This window comes from Myxocyprinus asiaticus, chromosome 32 (genome assembly GCF_019703515.2).
Source record: "Myxocyprinus asiaticus isolate MX2 ecotype Aquarium Trade chromosome 32, UBuf_Myxa_2, whole genome shotgun sequence".
Classification (NCBI taxonomy): domain Eukaryota; kingdom Metazoa; phylum Chordata; class Actinopteri; order Cypriniformes; family Catostomidae; genus Myxocyprinus; species Myxocyprinus asiaticus.
In genome coordinates this window covers 10,246,370-10,267,329 of record NC_059375.1, presented here as the reverse complement: position 1 = coordinate 10,267,329, position 20,960 = coordinate 10,246,370, and the positions used below count along the sequence as shown (strand labels likewise).

At 39.9% G+C, this 20,960-nt stretch overlaps 1 protein-coding gene across 1 annotated transcript in view; it reads right to left on the bottom strand.

Annotated features, from left to right (window-relative positions):
• The window catches only part of LOC127422864 (protocadherin-15-like), a 427,222-nt gene that overhangs the window by 234,541 nt on the left and 171,721 nt on the right, over positions 1 to 20,960 (bottom strand). Inside the window, exon 14 of the mRNA XM_051666673.1 lies at positions 17,395 to 17,529. Coding sequence (XP_051522633.1) covers positions 17,395 to 17,529 — 135 coding nt within the window. The remainder of the gene's footprint in view (positions 1 to 17,394; positions 17,530 to 20,960) is intronic.

Genomic DNA, 20,960 nt, shown 5'->3' with positions numbered 1-20,960 from the left:
GTTTCTTTGCCCACTCTAACTTTTTCTTTTTGTTTTCCTGTTTCAAAAGTGGCTTTTTCTTTGCAATTCTTCCCATAAGGCCTGCACCCCTGAGTCTTCTCTTTACTGTTGTACATGAAACTGGTGTTAAGCGGGTAGAATTCAATGAAGCTGTCAGCTGAGGACATGTGCGGCATCTATTTCTCAAACTAGAGACTCTGATGTACTTATCCTCTTGTTTAGTTGTGTATCAGCCTTCCACATCTCTTTCTGTCCTTGTTAGAGCCAGTTGTCCTTTGTCTTTGAAGACTGTTGTGTACTCCTTTGTTTAAAATCTTCAGTTTTTTGGCAATTTCAAGCATTGTATAGCCTTCATTCCTCAAAACAATGATTGACTGATGAGTTTCTAGAGAAAGCTGTTTCTTTTTTGCCATTTTTGACCTAATATTGACCTTAAGACATGCCAGTCTATTGCATAATGTGGCAACTCAAAAACAAACACAAAGGCAATGTTAAGATTCATTTAATCAACCAAATAGCTTTCTGCAGTGTTTAGCATGATTACTCAAGTATAAGGTGTTGGAGTGATGGCTGTTGGAAATGAGGCCTGTCTAGATTTGATCAAAAATGATTTTTTTCAAATAGTGATGGTACTGTTTTTTACATCAGTATTGTCCTGACTATACTTTGTGAATATCCTTCTGAAACAGCAAAATCTGTACATTATTCTAAACTTTTTGCTGCCAGTGTATGTTTGTAGATCAGCTCAGACCTTTTTTGCGTGTGCAATCAAAATTGTTGCACTACCGTGTTTTTATGCATGCAAACATTTTGTAAATCAAGGCCAGTGTCTTGATGGATTTTAAAATATGAACCATGGTGTTTCAAGAATAACCCTTTCAAAAAATTTACCACGGTAACCATACTAGCGGTTTCTTCAAGCCTTTGAAAGAGTATTTTTATTAATCTTTTTATTTGTGGTGTTTGCTAAGTCAAGCACCACTATTTAAGTAAGGGATTTGAACAAAGCCCTAACACTAAGTATTACATTTATACAGTATGTTTAACTCATCCCACACAGTAACAGATATAAATGATTAAATTGTATGACTTGCTGAGAACAGGTGTGCTGTTACTATTCGAAGCAATCAGAGTAACAAGTTTCACCTTACGGATGATAAAACCTTCTCATAAACTTACACTGAAGGCTGGACCCAAGCTATATCTAGGAACCAGAATATCATAATAGACCTGAGGGTGAGGACAGTAAGCAACACCCTGGCCACACTGATCTCACTGTGAATTTGCCAACAGTAGGTCTAATGTTCTGAAACGAAAACCTTTCTGTGCATACTGAAATTTGACCACTGCCTCCAGTGGCCGAAGCTTAAAGTGTTGTTGAACATATAAGCACCAGAGCTCTAGTTTCCGGGTGAAATGTCCACAGAGTGGCACAAAAGCGAGTCAACAGGAATGCATATTTTATGAACTCAACACCATAAACGTCAGTTGGGTAAAAATTTAATTTAAGAGGGAAAATGTAACCTCTGAATCACCCTCATCATTGTTTATGTGAACAAGATTACTTCCATGTTTCCATGGGACCAGAACCCATGTCTCAGGATGCTTTTACACTAGCACTTTTGGTGCACACCTGGATTCAAATGACGTCAAAGTTCGGTTTGTTTGGATGATGTGAACACTGTTTTCTGAACTCAGGTGCACACCGCACTCGAGTCTGCTTGAAAAGGTGGTCTGGGGTACAGTTCATGTGTACTCTGATATGAATGCAATCGTACCAAATCGTGTAAGTGAAACGCTTGTGATTATGTATAATCCACATCTTTGCTGGCTTCCGATAACAATTATTATGGTATTAAGCATTTCTCATACCTGTTTGTGTCCAAATAAATCCCCTTTAGAGAGCAGTTCACATTCTTTACATCTCTTGCAATGCAGCTGCGGATTTGCGGCAGACAAATGCTTACATTCACATAATTGCACATTCAATGCATCCGCTGGAGACAAACACTAGAGTAAAGCTTTGGTGGTTAATCCAAAGAGACAAATTCTTGAGTGGCTACCTAGTTACAGTGGTAAACAGCTGCCACTTGATAACTCACGTTGATAACGTAATCGGACTGTTACTTTTTTTTTTTTTTGGTTATATATATATATATATATAGCATATTATACTGCCTATATCTGGACATCCATTCAGTTAATTAAGTACTTCCAAATACTTCCTTTATTTGGAACTTCACAATAGTAAAAAAAAAAATAAATAAAAAAAAGATTCTGCTCTGTGTCAGCTTTTGTGAACCTAAAATCAGATGTTGCACCTGGTTTAACAACATGCTCAACTTCATTTTCTTGACTTGTTTGGGAGTCATCCCGTTCTGTGGAGATGTTTTTTCAGGGTTTTTCCAGGGTCAAACATGACTGAGTAGCGCGAGTGATCCCACTCTGCTCTCTCCTGTATATATCATGTAGCCTGCTGGACTCGCGCGCACTTGCATGCTCCTGAGATAGTGCACGCAACATGCACATGAAACACAGATGAGGGTGTCAGATGAGAAGCATATTAAGCACTTATGACACGCAGAACACTAGATGAATGTCACAGAATCTGCTTGGGTGGCCACAGAAAATTTTTGAATGCCATAAAATTCCTGTGCATGTTTCTTCAATTCTCCCAGTCTCACGTGAAGTCCTGGCCACTGACAGATAAGTCCATGCTGTGTACATGTATATTTACATATCACAATATACATGATATAACAAAATCGCTAGCAAGTGACACTTTATTTCATTGCCACAATATAAATTGTAATAGCGCCCAGCCCTACACCCTAGTATCATGATGGCAAGTTTTGCAAAAGAAAGCACACATTTTCTTCAGAAAATGTAAAAATATAGTTTCTTTTCTTATTACAGGGGTCACTGATACCATGTTCTCTCTTATATACCATGTCAGTCTTATGGTAGTAACAAAAACTGAACTATGTTTGTTGGCAAAAAGTGTTACCATTGCAACGACTTAAATATTTAAATATTTTATTTAAATATTCCAAAATCAAAAGTAAGTATCAACTGCAATACTTTTCTCTGTGTAATACTTTCCTCTATATTAAACATAACATGGATATATCAACAACGCCCTAAAGGCAAATTTAAATGAGTGACTACAATGCTTATCAGCTATTAAGGCAGGACAAATTAGATACTTGATATTCTATTACGCCCGACAAACATAGTTCATCTTGTAGCAGAAGAGATCATAGCAACTCTAAGCAGCCATTTGTATGAGACACACTGGCCTTACACGGCAAATTAATATCACCAGCGGGACCTGAGCTCCTCTGTTCCCGTAGACGACACCAGCTGGTTTCAATTTCCAAATGAATCAGTGCTCGGCGGGCATACTACAGAGTGTGTTGAATGTTAAGTCCTGTGGCTTGCGTCAAATGTTGACGCGCTTGCTGAAGAATCAACATTAAACATTAATACACAACCCCCTGTCATACCTTGCCCTCTCGAGCGGTACTCACACACTTCTATAAAACCGAGCAAAGCAGTCTTTTAACAGGCAACTGCCAAATGGAAACATGGTGACAGATGTGTAGTGATAGAGATGCAGAGACATGTTTCCTGGGTTGCTGTTTAGCTGTGACCAGGCAGTCAGGGATGATAAACTCTTGGGGCTGGCTCTTTATAAAAAACAAACCAATACATAAGTCGGATTTGCTCTAGGCACTGATGTATTTAGTCTTGAAACCTGTTTTACATTGATTCTGGCAGGTCATTTAGGTGGTGAAATCTGGGTTTTGATGTGCAGAGATTGGGGTGATGGGAGAGATATGTGGAAAGCTGTCAGTGAGTTAATCCTGAAGCAGTTCCATTTAGCTAGTGGGTAGTAATGACAATGTCAGTTTTAAAACAATGGACCAAATAGACGAATACAGGGGTGGAATAAGCATATTTAAATATGGACAAGCATAAGTGAGTAATTCCTGCACCTCTAGCACCAACTAATGGAATAAAAAAAAAAACAAAAAAAACATTTGTTTTCAAACAGCCAAACGAATATGCCCCCCGTCTGCCGTTTGATTGAACAGACTCCTTTATGCCATTGGTTGAGTCAATGCTGTTGTGTTAGGCTGAACGGGTCACTCAAAAACAAAACAGGGCAATTTTTATTCTGCCACAGAGATCACAATTTCCATAAAAACCTAACCTAAGAATGACTTATAGAATTATCTGCATTTTAAGTTGGGATAGGGGAAAGAATTTTAACACTGGAAAAAGTTACAAACTTCAGATTTAAGTGTTAATATTAGTAATGGTGTATTGGAGTTAATGTGCCTATAAATGTGTCTTCTATTTAAATCTGTTGTGCTCCGTCTAGTTGTTTTTAAAACTACAACGCATCCTGTTTGAATGGCCCCTTAATAATTATTTATTTATTTATTTATTTATTTTTATTGGCTAAACAATAGTGTTAGCCATCATTTTTTTTTTTTTTTTTTTTTTTTGAGTCTAGTGTTATCCCAGTAACAGGAGTAATATATGTCTCGTAGTGTCTGTGCTCTTTATATATTGCAACCGTGGTGTTTACAATTGAAGTCAGAAGTTTACATACACCTTAGCCAAATACATTTAAACTCAGTTTTTCAAAAATTCCTGACATTTAATCGTAGAAAACATTCCCTGTCTTAGGTCAGTTAGGATCACTACTTTATTTTAAGAATGTGAAATTTCTGAATAATAGTAAAGAGAATGATTTATTTCAGCTTTTATTTCTTTCATCACATTACCAGTTGTCACAGTCTGTCTCCCTCGCTCTTCTTCAAGGACTCTTATTTTGAAGTCCCCCCCCCCCCCCCATTAGTTTCTCAGAGTATAAATACCCTCTAGTTTTGTTAAATCTTTGTCAGTCCTTGGAGTGTTTTGTTATGAGGTGTTATGTTAAGCTTAGTTTGAATGTTAAGATTTAGTGTTTGTTCCAGCGGTTGTTCTACACCAACATTTATAATTAAAGATTTAAATAAATCTACTCCTGCATCTCCTCTCTTCCTCTCCAGGACACCCACGTTATACCAGTGGGTCAGAAGTTTACATACACTTTGTTAGTATTTGGTAGCATTGCCTTTAAGTTGTTTGTACTTGGGTCATAACATTTTGGGTAACCTACCACAAGCTTCTCACAATAAGTTGCTGGAATTTTGGCCATTCCTCCAGACAGAACTGGTGTAACTGAATCAGGTTTGTAGGCCTCCTTGCTCACACATGTTTTTTTTTTGTTTTTTTCAGTCTGTGATGGCCACTCCAATACCTTGACTTTGTTGTCCTAAGCCATTTTGCCACAACTTTGGAAGTATGCTCGGGGTCATTGTCCATTTGGAAGACCCATTTGTGATTGAGCTTTAACTTCCTGGCTGATGTCTTGATGTTGCTTTAATGTATCCAAATAATTTTCCTTCCTCATGATGCCATCTATTTTGTGAAGCGTGCCAGTCCCTCCTGCGGCAAAGCACCCCCACAACATGATGCTGCCACCCCGATGCTTCACGGTTGGGATGGTGTTCTTTGGCTTGCAAGCCTCACCCTTTTTCCTCCAAACATAACGATGGTCATTATGGCCAAACAGTTAGATTTTTGTTTCATCAGACCAGAGGACATTTCTCTAAAAATAAGATCTTTGTCCCCTTGTGCACTTGCAAACTGTAGTCTGGTTTTTTTATGGCAGTTTTGGAGCAGTGGCTTCTTCCTTGCTGAGCAGCCTTTCAGGTCGATATAGGACTCGTTTTACTGTGAATATTGATACTTGTCTACCTGTTTCCTCCAGCATCTTCACAAGGTCCTTTGTTGTTGTTCTGGGATTAATTTGCACTTTTTGCACCAAACTACGTTCATCTCTAAGACACAGAATGCATCTCCTTCCTGAGCAGTATGATGGCTGTGTGGTCCCATGGTGTTAGTACTTGTGTACTATTGTTTGTACAGATGAACGTGGTACCTTAAGGCATTTGGAGATTGCTCCCAAGCATGAACCATTCTAGTGGAGGTCCACATGTTTTTTTTTTTTTTTTCTCTCTGAGGTCTTGGCCTATTTCTTTTAGTTTCCCCATGATGTCAAGCAAAAAGTCCCTGATTTTGGAGGTAGGCCTTAAAATACATCCACAGGTACACCTCCATTTCAGTACACCTCCTATCAGAAGCTAATTGTCTAAAGGCTTGACATCATTTTCTGGAATTTTCCAAGCTGCTTAAAGGCACAATTAACTTAGTGTATGTAACCTTCTGACCCACTGGAATTGTGATATAGTCAACTAAAGTGAAACGATCTGCCTATAAACAATTGTTGGAAAAATTACTCGTGTCGTGCACAAAGCTGATGTCCTAAACGACTTGCTAAAACTATAGTTTACTAATATTAAATATGCGGAGTGGTTAAAAAATGAGTTTTAATGACTTCAACCTAAGTGTATGTAAACTTCTGACTTCAGCTGTATATAAGGGATGCAAGTGGCCTGGCAAATGCAAGTATTTCATTCGCACACTCTTTCACTCACAAAATCTGGGTGTATCTATTTAATAAATAAAAAAAAACATGAACAGATTTACATTGGCACCAAAAAGTATATGGACACTTAAGCCACACTAATAAAATGCATGAATATCATTGCATTAGAAAATATGAGCTGACATCTTCAAGCAAATGATGGAACACATTTTATCTGAAATAACCTGCTATTGTGAGACATTTTTGCAATTATTTCTACGGTGTAAACAAAGTTTTTAAGGTGAAGTCAGTTCCCCTCAAATTCTCACAGGTGTAATTCATCAAATTAACTTTAGACACATAATCTATTAAATTTGACAACCAGAAAGTGCCAAATTTCTTTTTTCTTTACATTTTTTTTTTTTTTTTTTTTTCAACAGAATATCTATTGTTTTATCATTTTAAACCTAACAAAATTATTTTGGGAAATGTCCAGACACTATTTGGGGCCACAGTACCATATCATTATTTTGCAAGGTTGGGAGAAATTATGTAACTCCCTACAGTCTAAGACACAAGTTTAAAAGCCTGTGTGACCTATATTTAGGCAAAAACAAGTGAATTTAGGGCTTGTGACATCTACAAAGGGCAAACCATAATTTGTTCTGAAAGACCTTGTGTGCACCGTACTTGAACAAATAACAGTGGAATTGGAAATTGCTGTTGGCAGTGAGGCAGCATTCCTCCGCTTTGAGGGGGAATCAAACTTTTAGTCATGATATCATCTCAGCGACACTCTAAAAGAGCTGAGCTTATCACAGGTGCAAAGTCTGGTGCTTCAAAATCAGAGTGTGACGAGGAGGAGGGTAGGACCGGGCCGTGAGTGCGCACGCCCGGTCCCCAATCGGGCTAATCAGCCGACAAGAGGGATAAAGATGAGCCGGATGTGGCAGTTCAGGAGAGAGAGAGAGCCATACACAGCTGCTGTGTGTTTGTTTATGTTTGTGTCTTTTTGTTTAAATTTTCATTAAATATTACTTTGATGGTTCGTCCAGTTCCCGCCTCCTCCTTTCCTATTTGAACCCCCCCATTACACAGACACAAGCAGAATTCACACATCTTAGCTACAGTAGCTTCAGGGTGCTGCAAAGGTGCAGGTAGCGTCCTTCACGTCGGTCCCTAGACCCACTCAAACAAGAATTCAAGGACGTGTACCTCCAGTCAAGGTGCTGTATTATTGAAAGGCACCATTACTGAAGCTGCTATTCCATTATAATATGCCCAGCTGAGGGGAAGGAAAGTTAGCACATACTACCATGATGAAAACATCTACACTGAAGCCATTAGAAACACATAATGTAAGGGACAATGCCTTGATGTTACATTATGATTATATTTTTCAATAATTGTTTTATACTTATTTATCTTACTCTTAAAAGTTGTAAGGAACTCACAGCGCCTTTTAAGAAAAAAAAAAAAAGAAAAAAAAATATTATAGGTGTGTAGGCCACAAAAATCCAATTAGAAAATAAATTTATTATTATATGGACTGTGTACATCCGAAAGGGTTAAATCAAGAACTCCAGCTATCCTGTTTTATTGGGGCATAGATGTGTTGGGGCATAACTAGCTAAATTTGCCTTTTATGTATTTAAATGATGTCCTGTTTATATAAAAATTTCTTTGTGCATCAATGTTTTAAATAGGTTAGTCTTGTGCTTCATAGTTAGCCTTACATTTAGCAGATGCTTTTATCTAAAGCAACTTACAGTGCCCTTATTACAGGGACAATCCCCCTGGAGCAACTTGGAGTTAAGTGCCTTGCTCAAGGACTCAATGGTGGTGGCTGTGGGGATTGAACCAACAACCTTTGACTTACCAGTTCAGTGCTTTAGTCCACTACGCCACCACCAGTCTTGTATAATATGAAAGTGTATTGGGATGTAGTCTTGTTTTGCTGTAGTTTGGTACGTCTTGCTGTGTCATAATATTTTGTGATCATAGGATTGTATGGCTTAATATGGTTTCTTGGAAGTGGTCACCTGTGACCGAAACATTTGCCAACCTGCAGTAAACATATATTGCAGATAGTGGTGTATGCCATTTTTAAAAAGTAAAAGTGTGCAGGCTTTTTGTGTATACATTTTCTCTCAATGCACACACAAACAGCAATCCAGTTTATAGTTAGGCTACAAATTGCTTTAAATGACACAAAAATGGTAACATTTTCTATGAGGCTTTTATATATGTGATAATGCATTCATAATGCCATATAATACGCATACAGCCTGTATGCACCTGTAAACAATTTACACTACAGAATACGGGTTATTTATTCATGGTGTCTGATTCCAGTATTATGCTAGATATCAGCACTTATGGAACACCACTGGCTTCATAGAAAGTGCTTTCAAAAATGGTAAGCACATACTGACAAGTAAGTGTGACAGCACACACAGTTGCAGCAAACATGTTTCCATTAACAATGGAGATGCAAATGTGTATCCTTTGTGTGGGTCGTACTATTGTGACCCATGCTCCCATAATTCCCCTGAACCTAAAAATACCATTCTTCTTTCACATTAACAGACAGATGGTGCTATAATCCACTGCACTGTATCATTATAATATATGTCAGAGACAAAAAACAAAAAAAAAAAAACCCAAAAAAACATGGACGTGCTCAGCAGAGTTAATTCAAACCCATTCAATACCAAAGAAAAATGTGTGAAATACAGTAACCTCCATGTCACCAAATTTAGATCTGCAAATGTCTCTATAACACAATTTCAAAAGCAGTAAAACATGGTGCTTTTGTGTGAATTGTGTGGCAGGACCCTGAGAAAATAAACTGATGGGGCCACAGTGGTTTTCAAAATACATACGACCTGATTTTTTATTGTGCCTTTTAGTAGGGTTGTTGAATAACTAATTTTATACAACAGTTAGTTCTGGTCCTCAAATGTAATTGGATGAGAGACTCTTCAATAGTGCTGATAAAGGAGTCATATGAGCACTGGGACACTTTACTGTTTGTATCACTCCGCTTGTGTGCGTGGCGTTCCAAACTTAAGTTTAAGAGCAGTGCAGATGTGTTGCAGCTATATGTGGGGATTGTGAATTATCAGTGTGACATTAAAGATTTCAGCCAGCAGGTGACGACAAAAGACTTGTATGTGCTATGAGCGATTTGAGTTGACACTGAGAGAGACAGGGTTGTCAGTAAGTGAGTGCGTTTCATTGACGTTATCGGCTTTCACTCACTCCATGATCGCTCTGATTGCTACTACACTACAGCTGAGAAATGGATTTCAATGAACAACTACAGCATTACTCCAGATCACAGAGCTGCGACAGATGGAGTAAACCCACGCTCAGGGTGCCTACCTGATACCTGAGTTTCCGAGTTGGGAGAAGACGTAAACTTTCAACATGGTGGAGAAGAATACAGTTTACAGAGAAGAATACAGTTTCTATAGTGAATGAGTCTTACGACTGGCAGCTGTATAAGGTGCCCCTGCCCATACTGCAATTTATTTATTTATTTATTTATTTATTTATTTACGCAGAAGAATAAGATGTACAGTATTTTACCAAAATTCGAGTTCCCCACAAAATATACAAGAATGAACTTGGCGTCTTCCACATTTTCCCTCTGACAACAAAACACGTGAACATAACTGACATACTTGTAGGATTATATTAGTCTGACAGGCAGCATCACTCCACGATTGCTCATAGCATACAGTATTATTACAAAACCAGAAAAACAGCAAAAAAAATTAGAGAAACTTAACGTTTTAGCATTACTGTTTATCACTGCTTGGGAGTGGCAACAGATGTAGGTAATCACACACATTCAGTAACGTGAAAGTAACTCATTTGTTTTCAAAACAGTGCAGCTTTTCCCGCATCAATCAACTTTTTGAAACACGTATTGGTATAACATGACAAAACGGTATATTATGCCTGAGTAAAAAGTTTGATTTTCCAATTAATCACAATCTCCATTTGAACAATTCCAATATTGATTATTTAAATTTTACTTTCAAATGTACTTCAGTTTTGGCTGTGTTAAATATTATATCTGTCAAATAAATAGCAAATGAACTACATAGTTTGGGCCCTGTTGTTAATTTTTTTATATTGTACCAAGTTAGACTGTTCGCTGTATAAGTTACACCATTTAAATTTAACTGAGAGAAAATATATTTCTTATGTAGGCAAAATGGACATTATAACTCACATAATGTAAACCCAAATGAAACAGAATTCAATTCAATTCGGATTCAAATAAAATTGTTTCAATACCCAGACTTAAACTACATTGTTGTTGCAGCCGAGCATACTAATGCAATAATTAATAATCCTACAAAGAAAAAAATAAGTAAATAAATATATAAATAAACCAGCCTAAGCTGGTTTGCTGGTCTAAAGTTGGCTTAAGATGGTCTAGCTGGTCTCCCAGTCTGGCCAAGCCTGTACTAAGATGGGGTGCGTTTCCCAAAATCACTGTTAGACAGTTATAGTTGCATCATTACCAGCATAGTTGCACAACTGGATGTTTCCCAAAACCATAGTTCCCTTACGACTCAGTACACTTGACATTGAATAGTAACACTTATGGGAGTGCCTTCTTACAGGACTTAGTTGAAACCTCTCTACAATAATGCCAATATTCTAATATTGGCTATGGTGTTTGAGCCCCGCCTGTTTTGGCGTAAGTAAAAACAGGTGCACAAACACCATTTCCTCAGAATTTCTTCCATCAAGACAGTGATCATCTCTTGTCTGGGAGCCCTCTACCTTCACCATCGATACACACAAGTCAGTGGGCGGAATCTTCACGGCAGCAAGAAGACTCTCAGCTCCCCTGCAGTGCTCTGGCGAACATCTCTCTGCCTCGCCGCTTGACGCTTCGCTGGTGAACGGGCCTCAGCATCCTGATTTTCGGCAGGTGTAGAGTATCCTTTAAAAGCAACTGTAAATATAGCTGCAAGCAGCAATACCTGTCTCTGTCAAGCCAATTATCGGCAGCATGAGCAGCGAAAGAAGCATCGTGACACAAAATTAAGTTAGAATTCTTATGAATGCTGTAGGAGTTAAAAATAAAAAAAAAAACAAACATCTAAAACTAACAGGGCATAGAAATCACACCCCATACATCCTTCTAAGCCATCGTGTAGACGGACATCCACATTGGCTAGAAAAGCTTACTCGGCAGCAGGACAAGCTGGATCAGCATTCCACGCAATGGCAGTGCTCCAGGTATTTCAAGCAAAGCTCCTCAGACAAATGGACGAGCAAGGCTTCGATCCAGAGACTTTCAAAGAGCTACTACAGACTTAGCGCTGCATGCCATAAAAGTCACGGCACAGGCCATCAACAAGTCCATGGGCAACCTGGTCATTCTGGATCGGCATATATGGCTGACCCTCACAAAGATGAGTGACAGAGAGAAAGCCTCTCTGTTGGATGGTGGCTTCCCTTCCATGGTTTCACCCGAAGACATGCCAGTATTACGAGCTGAAATACACAATCTCATCATGAAAAAAGCGATAAGAGATTGTACCAAATTGTAAATCATAAAAAGGGTTTTACAGCCATTATTTTCTTGTTCCAAAGAAAGACGGCATACTTCGCCCAATCCTGGATCTGAGACATTTAAATCTCACACTCATAAAGTGCCCATTCAAAATAATTACTCAGAAACGGATCTTATTGCATGTATGCCCACACGATTGGTTTGCGTTGATAGATCTGAAGGATGCGTACTTTCAAATCCAAATTGCACAACATCACAGGATGTTTTTGTGATTTGCGTTCGAAGGAACAAAGTCCTGCCCTATGGACTGTCTCTGGCTCCTCACACATTCACAAAGTGCATTGATGCGGTTCTTGCCCCTCTGAGACTGAGCGGCGTACACATCTTGAACTACCTCGACGATTGGCTGTTACTGGCGCAATCAGAGGATCTGTTTTGCTGTAATCTGCTACAGCATCAAAACAGCTTGGGCCTCAATGTAAACTGGGTGAAGAGCATGCTCTCCCCCAGCCAACAAATCTCCTTTTTGGGAGTCTGCCTCGACTCCACGAGTGGGCGCACACACCTCACAAGTGTGCGGGTTCAGGCCATCCTGCAGTGTCTGTCTCAGTTCAAACTGGGGAAAACACTTCCACTGAAGCTGTTTCAGAAAGCATTGGGATTTATGGCGGCCCAATGAATTAATTGATTCATTCAATTAGGTCTCTTACACATGAGACCTCTTCAGTGCTGGCTGAAGCGCCGTGTGTCACAACATGCTTGGTGAAGTCAGGGGCGAAGAAAGCGTGGCACATCAACCGCCTAGAGCTATCGGCTGTATTTCTAGCCTTAAAGGCTTTTCAGTCAGAAACAGCGAGCCGTCATGTCTTGGTTTGCTCAGACAACATGACAGTTGTGGCATATATAAACCACCAAGGTGGAATTCATTCACCGCCACTGTTGAGACTGATGCATAAATCTCTCGCAGGGCCCCCCTTTAAGCCTTTGGACTCTGTTGATTTGAGTATGCTTTCCGTTAAGACTGCACTACTGCTGGCTCTGGCCTCAGTAAAATGGGTAGGTGACCTGCATGCACTATCAGTCGACAATTCATGTCTGGAGTTTGGCCCCGGTCTTTCAAGAGCTACTGTCAAACCCAGGAAAGGCTATGTACCTAAGGTCCTAACCACGTCCTTCAAAGTGCAGGTGGTTCACTTCAGGCCTTCTTTCCTCCTCCATTTAATTCGGCTGAGGAACAATCACTGCATTTGTTATGCCCTGTGTGGGCACTACATGCATACGTTGAGCATACTTGCCAGTTCAGACTGTCTGACCAGCTCTTTATATACTATGGAGGATGCACAAAAGAAATGCCTGTCTCCAAGCAAAGGCTCTCTCACTGGATTGTCGATGCAATTGCCCTGGCTTATGAGTCGCAGGGTAAGACTTGCCCAATTGGTGATAAAACACACTCAACTAGAGGCATGGCCTCCTCATGGGCATGGACGAATATCCTTACAAGACATATATTTTGCAGCAGGATGGTCCTCTCAAAACACATTCGCAAGGTTTTACAACCTAGACGTAACATCTCTTTCTTCATAAGTCCTCTCTGTTTAGAGCACTTGCTTTTCATTGGCCAAATATATATATACTTATGCCCCTCTCTTTAAGTACAGGCTCCCCATCATTTACACAACCGCCTGCATTCAGGCCATTATAATTTACCATAAAGTCATAAGCACTTTCATTATAAATAAACTCCCTTTCTGACTGGGTTCATAAGGTGTTAATTCATACTATATGACTATAGTTCATATATTTGATATGAGTGCTCCCCTCCTGGCCAACACAAGGATCATTCACTGCGGCATACTCATATCGGTCGCTGTCCAACAAGACTGTGGCGCCATGTTTCCTCTCTGGAAAGTTAAGTTGTGTAGTGCGGCATGATGGGATTCTGTTTCCCATATGCGTTACTATGCAATGTCGAGTGTACTGAGTCGTAAGGGAACATCTCTGTTACATATGTAACCTCGGTTCACTGAGACGAAGGGAATGAGACATTGCGAATGCTAGCCGCACTACAAGACTCAGAGTTCTTGAGGCACGAGCGATGCACTCCTTGTTCTCAGTCAGAAATTCTGAGGAAATGATGTTTGTGCACCAGTTTTTATAGCAGACAGTTTCACACCAAAACAGGCAGGGCTCAAACACCATAGCCAATATTAGAATACTGGTGTTATTGTAGAGAGGTTACAACTAGGTCGTGTAAGAAGGCACTCCTATATGCATTACTACGCAATGCCTTGTTCCCTTCGTCTCATGGAACCAAGGTTGCGTACATAACCGAGATATTCTAACTAACATTCGCAAACAGCATTGTAAAGTTGTGTGGTTGAATCTACAGCTCTCCACTTGAGGTTAGAATCATAGTTTCTTATTAGTTTATGGCATCAACATCATTTGACTTTGCTGAGGCTTCTATATATTTTAACTCCATATATAATTGATATATATCAAATACGGACATAGTTTCCGTGTCTTAAGCAGCTTTCTCACAATAAACAGATGGTGTCCATGTAAACGTGCTATAATTTGACATCCATTTGTTACGTATGCTGGAACTGCTGACAATGATGACGATGACGAGGACGTGAAGATGAAGAACCCAAGTGCAGTTTATTTACAGAACGTGAACTCCAATAACCCTGACTACAAAACAAAACATGAACATGAACATGGACTTGACTTGACTTGACTTGACTTGACAAACACATACCATCACATACAATACTCGACCCATAGACAATGCAAACATGAGGGCTTAAATACAAGACATGGGAGAACATAAACCAATGAACAAACAGAACTGATAACAAGATAATTAAACAATAAACCAATGAAAACATGACACATGAACATGGAGGGAAAACAGAAATCACATGACTAGGGAAACAGGAACACATGACATGAAACAGGAACTAGAATTTCAAAATAAAAGACATGAATCAACAGAATACACCTGACATATCCCCCCCACTAAGGGATGGCTCCTGACACCCCAACACATAAACAAAACACATAATACATGACATAATTCAAAGTTCTGTAGGGAGCGGGGGTGGGGGGGGTGTCTTGAGGTGTGGGGCGTGGCGTGGCGAGAAAGGGCGAAGGGCATGGGACCAGGGCAAAGTCCGTGGGAGGTGAAGCCATGAGAGGCTCGAGGGGCGGAGCCATGGAAGGTGGAGCCGTGAGAGGCTCGAGGGGCAGAGCCTTGGAACGTGGTGCCCGGAGAGTAGCCGAAGACTCGAAGGGCCAGGGTGGAGCCAATGGCAGGGAGGACCAAGGCAATGCTAGAGGCTCGGAGAGCCAAAGCGGAGCCAGGTGACCGACAGACCAAGGAGGAGCCAGAGTGACGAGGGACCCCGGCACAGCCGACAGGCTGAAGGACCGTAGTGGAGCCGAGGGAACGCCGAGCTGAGGCAATGTCGAGGGACCGACAGGCCAAAGCGAAGTCCAGGGCTCAGAGGGTCCAAGTGGGATAGGAGGGCCAAAAGTTCCCCTTGCCTGCTCAGGAGAACTAAAGGTGGGTATAAGGGTGGGAACCATCTCCAGGTCCCACTGCTCAGGTGTGGCTGTGACAAGGAGCAGGCTGAGGCGTCGCTGTGATGTGGCATGGAGCAGGCTGAGGCGTCGCTGTGACGTGGCATGGAGCAGGCTGAGGCGTCGCTGTGACGTGGCATGGAGAAGGCTGAGGTGTCGCTGTGATGTGGCATGGAGCAGGCTGAGGCGTCGCTGTGATGTGGCATGGAGCGTGGGACTCTGGCTCGGCGGCGGCCATGACGTGGGACTCTGGCTCGGCGGCGGCCATGACGTGGGACTCTGGCTCGGCGGCGGCCATGACGTGGGACTCTGGCTCGGCGGCGGCCATGTCGTGGGACTCTGGCTCGGCGGCGGCCTCCCCCACAGTGAACGGGGAACAGATGAATTGAAGGGCGAGGTCGATATATTGAGCCAGGCTGAGGGAACTGCGATCGCCAGGCATCAAAAAAGAAATGGACTCATTTAGTCCAAATCTAAAACAACCCTTGAAGGCAACCTCATTGAAGTCTACCTGGCTGGCTAGACCACAGAAGTCCTCAACATAGTCCTCCAGAGGACGATTCCCCTGACGTAAGCGCAGAAGTAAAACTGCTGGGTCCATGGGAGGTCGAGTATTCTGTAACGTATGATGGAACTGCTGACAATGATGACGATGACGAGGACATGAAGATGAAGAACCCAAGTGCAGTTTATTTACAGAACGTGAACTCCAATAACCCTGACTACAAAACAGAACATGGACTTGACTTGACTTGACTTGACTTGACTTGACTTGACTTGACTTGACTTGACTTGACTTGACTTGACTTGACAAACACATACCATCACATACAATACTCGACCCATAGACAATGCAAACATGAGGGCTTAAATACAAGACATGGGAGAACATAAACCAATGAACAAACAGAACTGATAACAAGATAATTAAACAATAAACCAATGAAAACATGACACATGAACATGGAGGGAAAACAGAAATCACATGACTAGGGAAACAGGAACACATGACATGAAACAGGAACTAGAATTTCAAAATAAAAGACATGAATCAACAGAATACACCTGACACCATTCAATTTCCGCAGAAATGATTACTCCACCCCCTTTGTAACGTCATTAATGACAGCTCTGTACTGCTGAAACAACAAGGTTCAAACAACAGATGTGCAACATAATTACTACGGTTTCGGAAAACAGTTGTGACTAGCTAGTTAATTTCTTCAATGATGTATTGTACTATGGTAGTTTAGCAGTGAGTTATGTTTTTTTTATAGGAAACGCACCCCTGGTCGGTCAGCTAGTTTCCTATCTGAATTCGTAGCTGAAAAGAGCCAAAAATACTTACAAAAATAGCAAAAAGGCCAGCCTGGGAGACCTACTGCTCTGATTGCAGAAATAAAATGAAATACAATTTTAAATTGTTTCAGTATAGATGAATGTAGAATGTAATATAATGTATCTTCTATCTAGTCAAAGTGGCTACTTTTTTAGTTGCTTTTAGCTTGTCAAACTACTGTTTTAAAGTAGCTTCCCCAACACTGCTATTCAGAAAAAAACAATCCATCACATGCAGAACAGAATCGACCACATGACTCACACTTTACTCTGATCAAAATTCCTTGCAGTATGCAGCTTTAAAAATAACCCCTGAGCGATAAAGTGAGTAGTGTGTGGAAAAGCGAGTTCAGACAAAGTCCTTGACGTTTAGGCTGCAAGGCTCAGTGACAGAGATAAAGCTAAGCAGGCTTGCCAAAGGAAGGTGGCACAAAGCCCTTACCGTAAAGGCATAACTCTGCTGCTCTTCACGGTCCACGGGCCTCAGTAGTGTCAGATAGCGTGCTATCCCACTGGGTGTCACTGCAAAGATGCTGTTGTAGTTGTCCAGAGAGATGCGTACCATTGGATCTTTCATCTGCAGTGGAAATAAATCACAGTAAGCTCTCAGAGTCATGAGGCAAAGACATCAGAAGATAGAGCATGCAGGAAATATGGCAATGCAAATTGATAAGGATGGCGGAAAAAAAGAAAACACTCAGAGGAACTCCAAAAACACAATGCAGAAATATAATTTCCTCTTCAGTATATATGTCTTGTTTCCAATAACATTATCTAAACATCCTTAAAACAAGATACATTTCAAAAGAACTGTCCTGTGCAAATTGTGCTCAGCACATTTTTTGGCTATGTTTGTGCCGTTTAGCGAATCAAGTGCTATACAATTCAGACAGCATGTGTAAATAAACAATGCTATCAGTGGGCGCAATTCATTCTTAATTAAGTCCCCCCTCAACGTCAAAGAAAACCTTTTTTATGAGTGCTGTCAAAAAACGCACAGTATAAGGAGGAAAACAAGAGAAAAGAGGTAAATATCTAAAATAATGAAAGGCACTACAGTAGCCAGAAGCCACAAGTTTGATTTCAAGTTGACATTTCAAAAGTTTTACAAGTAAATTAATAAGGAACATAAATATCTTAAGAGTTTATACAAGATAGCTAGCACAACAGCATTCCAAGCTTCAATTAGCATTTGAAAATGCACTGTACTGCTTACAATTGCATTTATTTGTGAAAATAAAGTGTTTAAAGTGGCACTAAAAAGGTCACAGTTAGTTAATTATCATGTATGATTGCATTATTTTATGACTGACTCTTATATAAATCACAAATCATGAGCTGTCTCTTTCCTGCATCCTGACTATACACTGAGCTTCTCAAATCATTTATACATCAGACTGTGTGAGAACAAATATAATCACAATTTCATGTGAATGCTCTCATTCCCCAAAACCAGAATCTGTTTCAGCAGTTTGCTCTTTATTGTGATTCATATTCATGTCCGACCCCAGAATGGTTGCAGTAATATAACCTATGTAGGCTTACTTTTGTTTATGTTGAACTCTATTGCATTGGTCATTATGCCTCTCTGCAGTACATAAATTTTTCATGCCACACTATTATTTGATGATTATTAGATGTGGGCACTGCTGCAAACCACCTGAAAAGTGCTGAAACTGGTTACCATATTAAACAGCCCCAACATTCTAACCAGCAGATATGAGGTAAACTGATAAACATTTTGCCATGCACAACGATAATTACAGGCTTTCCAATCTACACATCACCACCCTTATATAAATTTAAATTGCAGTTATTAACACTAACTGTAGAAACTATGGTGTTTTGGCAGATATATTGTACACTGATGAGCCAAAACATGACCTCTCAGAGGTGAAGCTAATAATGTTGATCATCTCCTAACAAGGCCTGGGTAGATTGGAGGGTAAGCAAACAATAATTTCTCGTAGTCATCGTGTTGAATGCAGGAGAAATGGGCAGGAGTAAAGACCTGAGCGACTTTGACAAGGCCAAATTGTTATGGCCAGATGACTGGGTCAGAGCATCTCTGAAAAAGCAAGGCTTGTGGGGTGCCCGTTCAGCAGTGGTGAATACCTACTGACAGTGATCTGAGGAGGGACAAACCACAAACCGGCGACAGGGTGTTGGGCGCCCAAGGCTCATTGATGCACGAGGGGAACGAAGGCTATCCTTTCTTGGCAAAGGTCTGCGTAGCTGGAGACTGGTCAGAGTGCCCATGATGACCCCTGTCAACCATCAAAAGTGCCTACAATGGGCACGCGAGCATCGGAACTGGACATTGGAGCAGTGGAAGAAGGTCACCTGGTCCGATGAATCCCATTTTCTTTTACATCACGTGGAAGACTGTGTACGTGTGTGCCGTTTACCTGGAGAAGTGATGGCATGAGGATGTACTGTGGGAAGACGACAAGCCGGTCGACATGTGCCACCTACCTAAACATTGTTGCACACCAGGTACATCCATTCATGGCAATAGTATTCCCTGATGGCAGTGGCCTCTTTCAGCAGGATTGTAGCAACTCATAATGTAATAACAAAGGATAATATAATAACTGTACATAATGTAATAAGTATTACATTATTGATGTAATAAAATGTTCATAATGTAATCATTTTCTCAAAACGGATATAAATCTTGAGCCCATAATCATGTTTTCATATAACGTAATAGGTTATTGTATGATAAATGTATTATATTATTAACACACTGTAGCAACTTATAATGTAATCACAGTTCATAATGTAATACCAGCACACAATGTATAATTCAAACAATGTTTACAATATAATAATTTTCTCTCAACATAATAAAGTTATGAGCACAAAACTTAACATTCGCTTTTTTTTTCTTCTTTTTTTTCTTTTTTAATAGGTTATTACATTAAAATAAATGTATGCTTATTAGGCTACATTGTGAACATAAATATTTTCATAAAAATCTTACTAATTTTTTATTATGACCTGCTCCATGATTTTGAGTTGCTTTGACCCAGAAACACATTTTAAGTGTTATGCAATAAAAAAAAAAATAAATAAAAATTTGAATTATGTTATTATTACGTTTCTAATCATTGTTGAGATATAATCATTTAAATGGCTGTAATAAAAACTTTTTTATATTCTGCAAAAATGTATAATGCATTTTCAATTTTAGCGATATGCTTCTCTATAGAGAAGCTTTTCATTTGTCTAGCTAACTAATGAGCTAAGGACATTATTGGCTAAATCTTCCTGAGGTACTTTTAGGTGACAAGTTCTTCATAAGCTGTTATACTGAGGTCTTCCCATGGTTGAAAAAGCTTAGGCACATACACGAAAGACGATACGTGAATGTAAGTTGTACTGTATCTTTCAACATGCCCTCAGATGTACAGAGGTACCGTAGATGCATCTTATATTTGTGGATTTATTTGTTTTTGATTGGTGGTTGGCTGAACTTTCCCAGTGTTATTTTTTTAATTTTATTATTATTATTTATTTATTTTTTATTACTATTATTTTTTTTATTTATTTTTTATTTTTATTTTTTTTAAAGATACTGGTTTATTTATTTTTATTTTGCTATTAAGAAGTTGTGCTGCTCTCTAACAACTCTTGGAAATTTGTGCTGAAATCTAAAAATATATACTGTGTATATATAATATAGATGATAGATATACACACACACTGATCAGCCACAACATTAAAACTATTGCAGGTGAAGTGAATAACATTGATTATCTCATTACAATGGCACCTGTCAATGGGTGGGATATATTAGGCAGCAAGTGAACAGTCAGTTATATTAGGCAGCAAGTGAACAGTCAGTTCTTGAATTTCATGTGTTAGAAGCAGGAAACATGGGCAAGCGTATCTGAGCGACTTTGACAAGGGCCAAATTGTGATGGCTAGACGACTGGGTCAGAGCATCTACAAAACGGCAGGTCTTGTGGGGTTTTCCCGGTATGCAGTGGTTAGTACCTACCA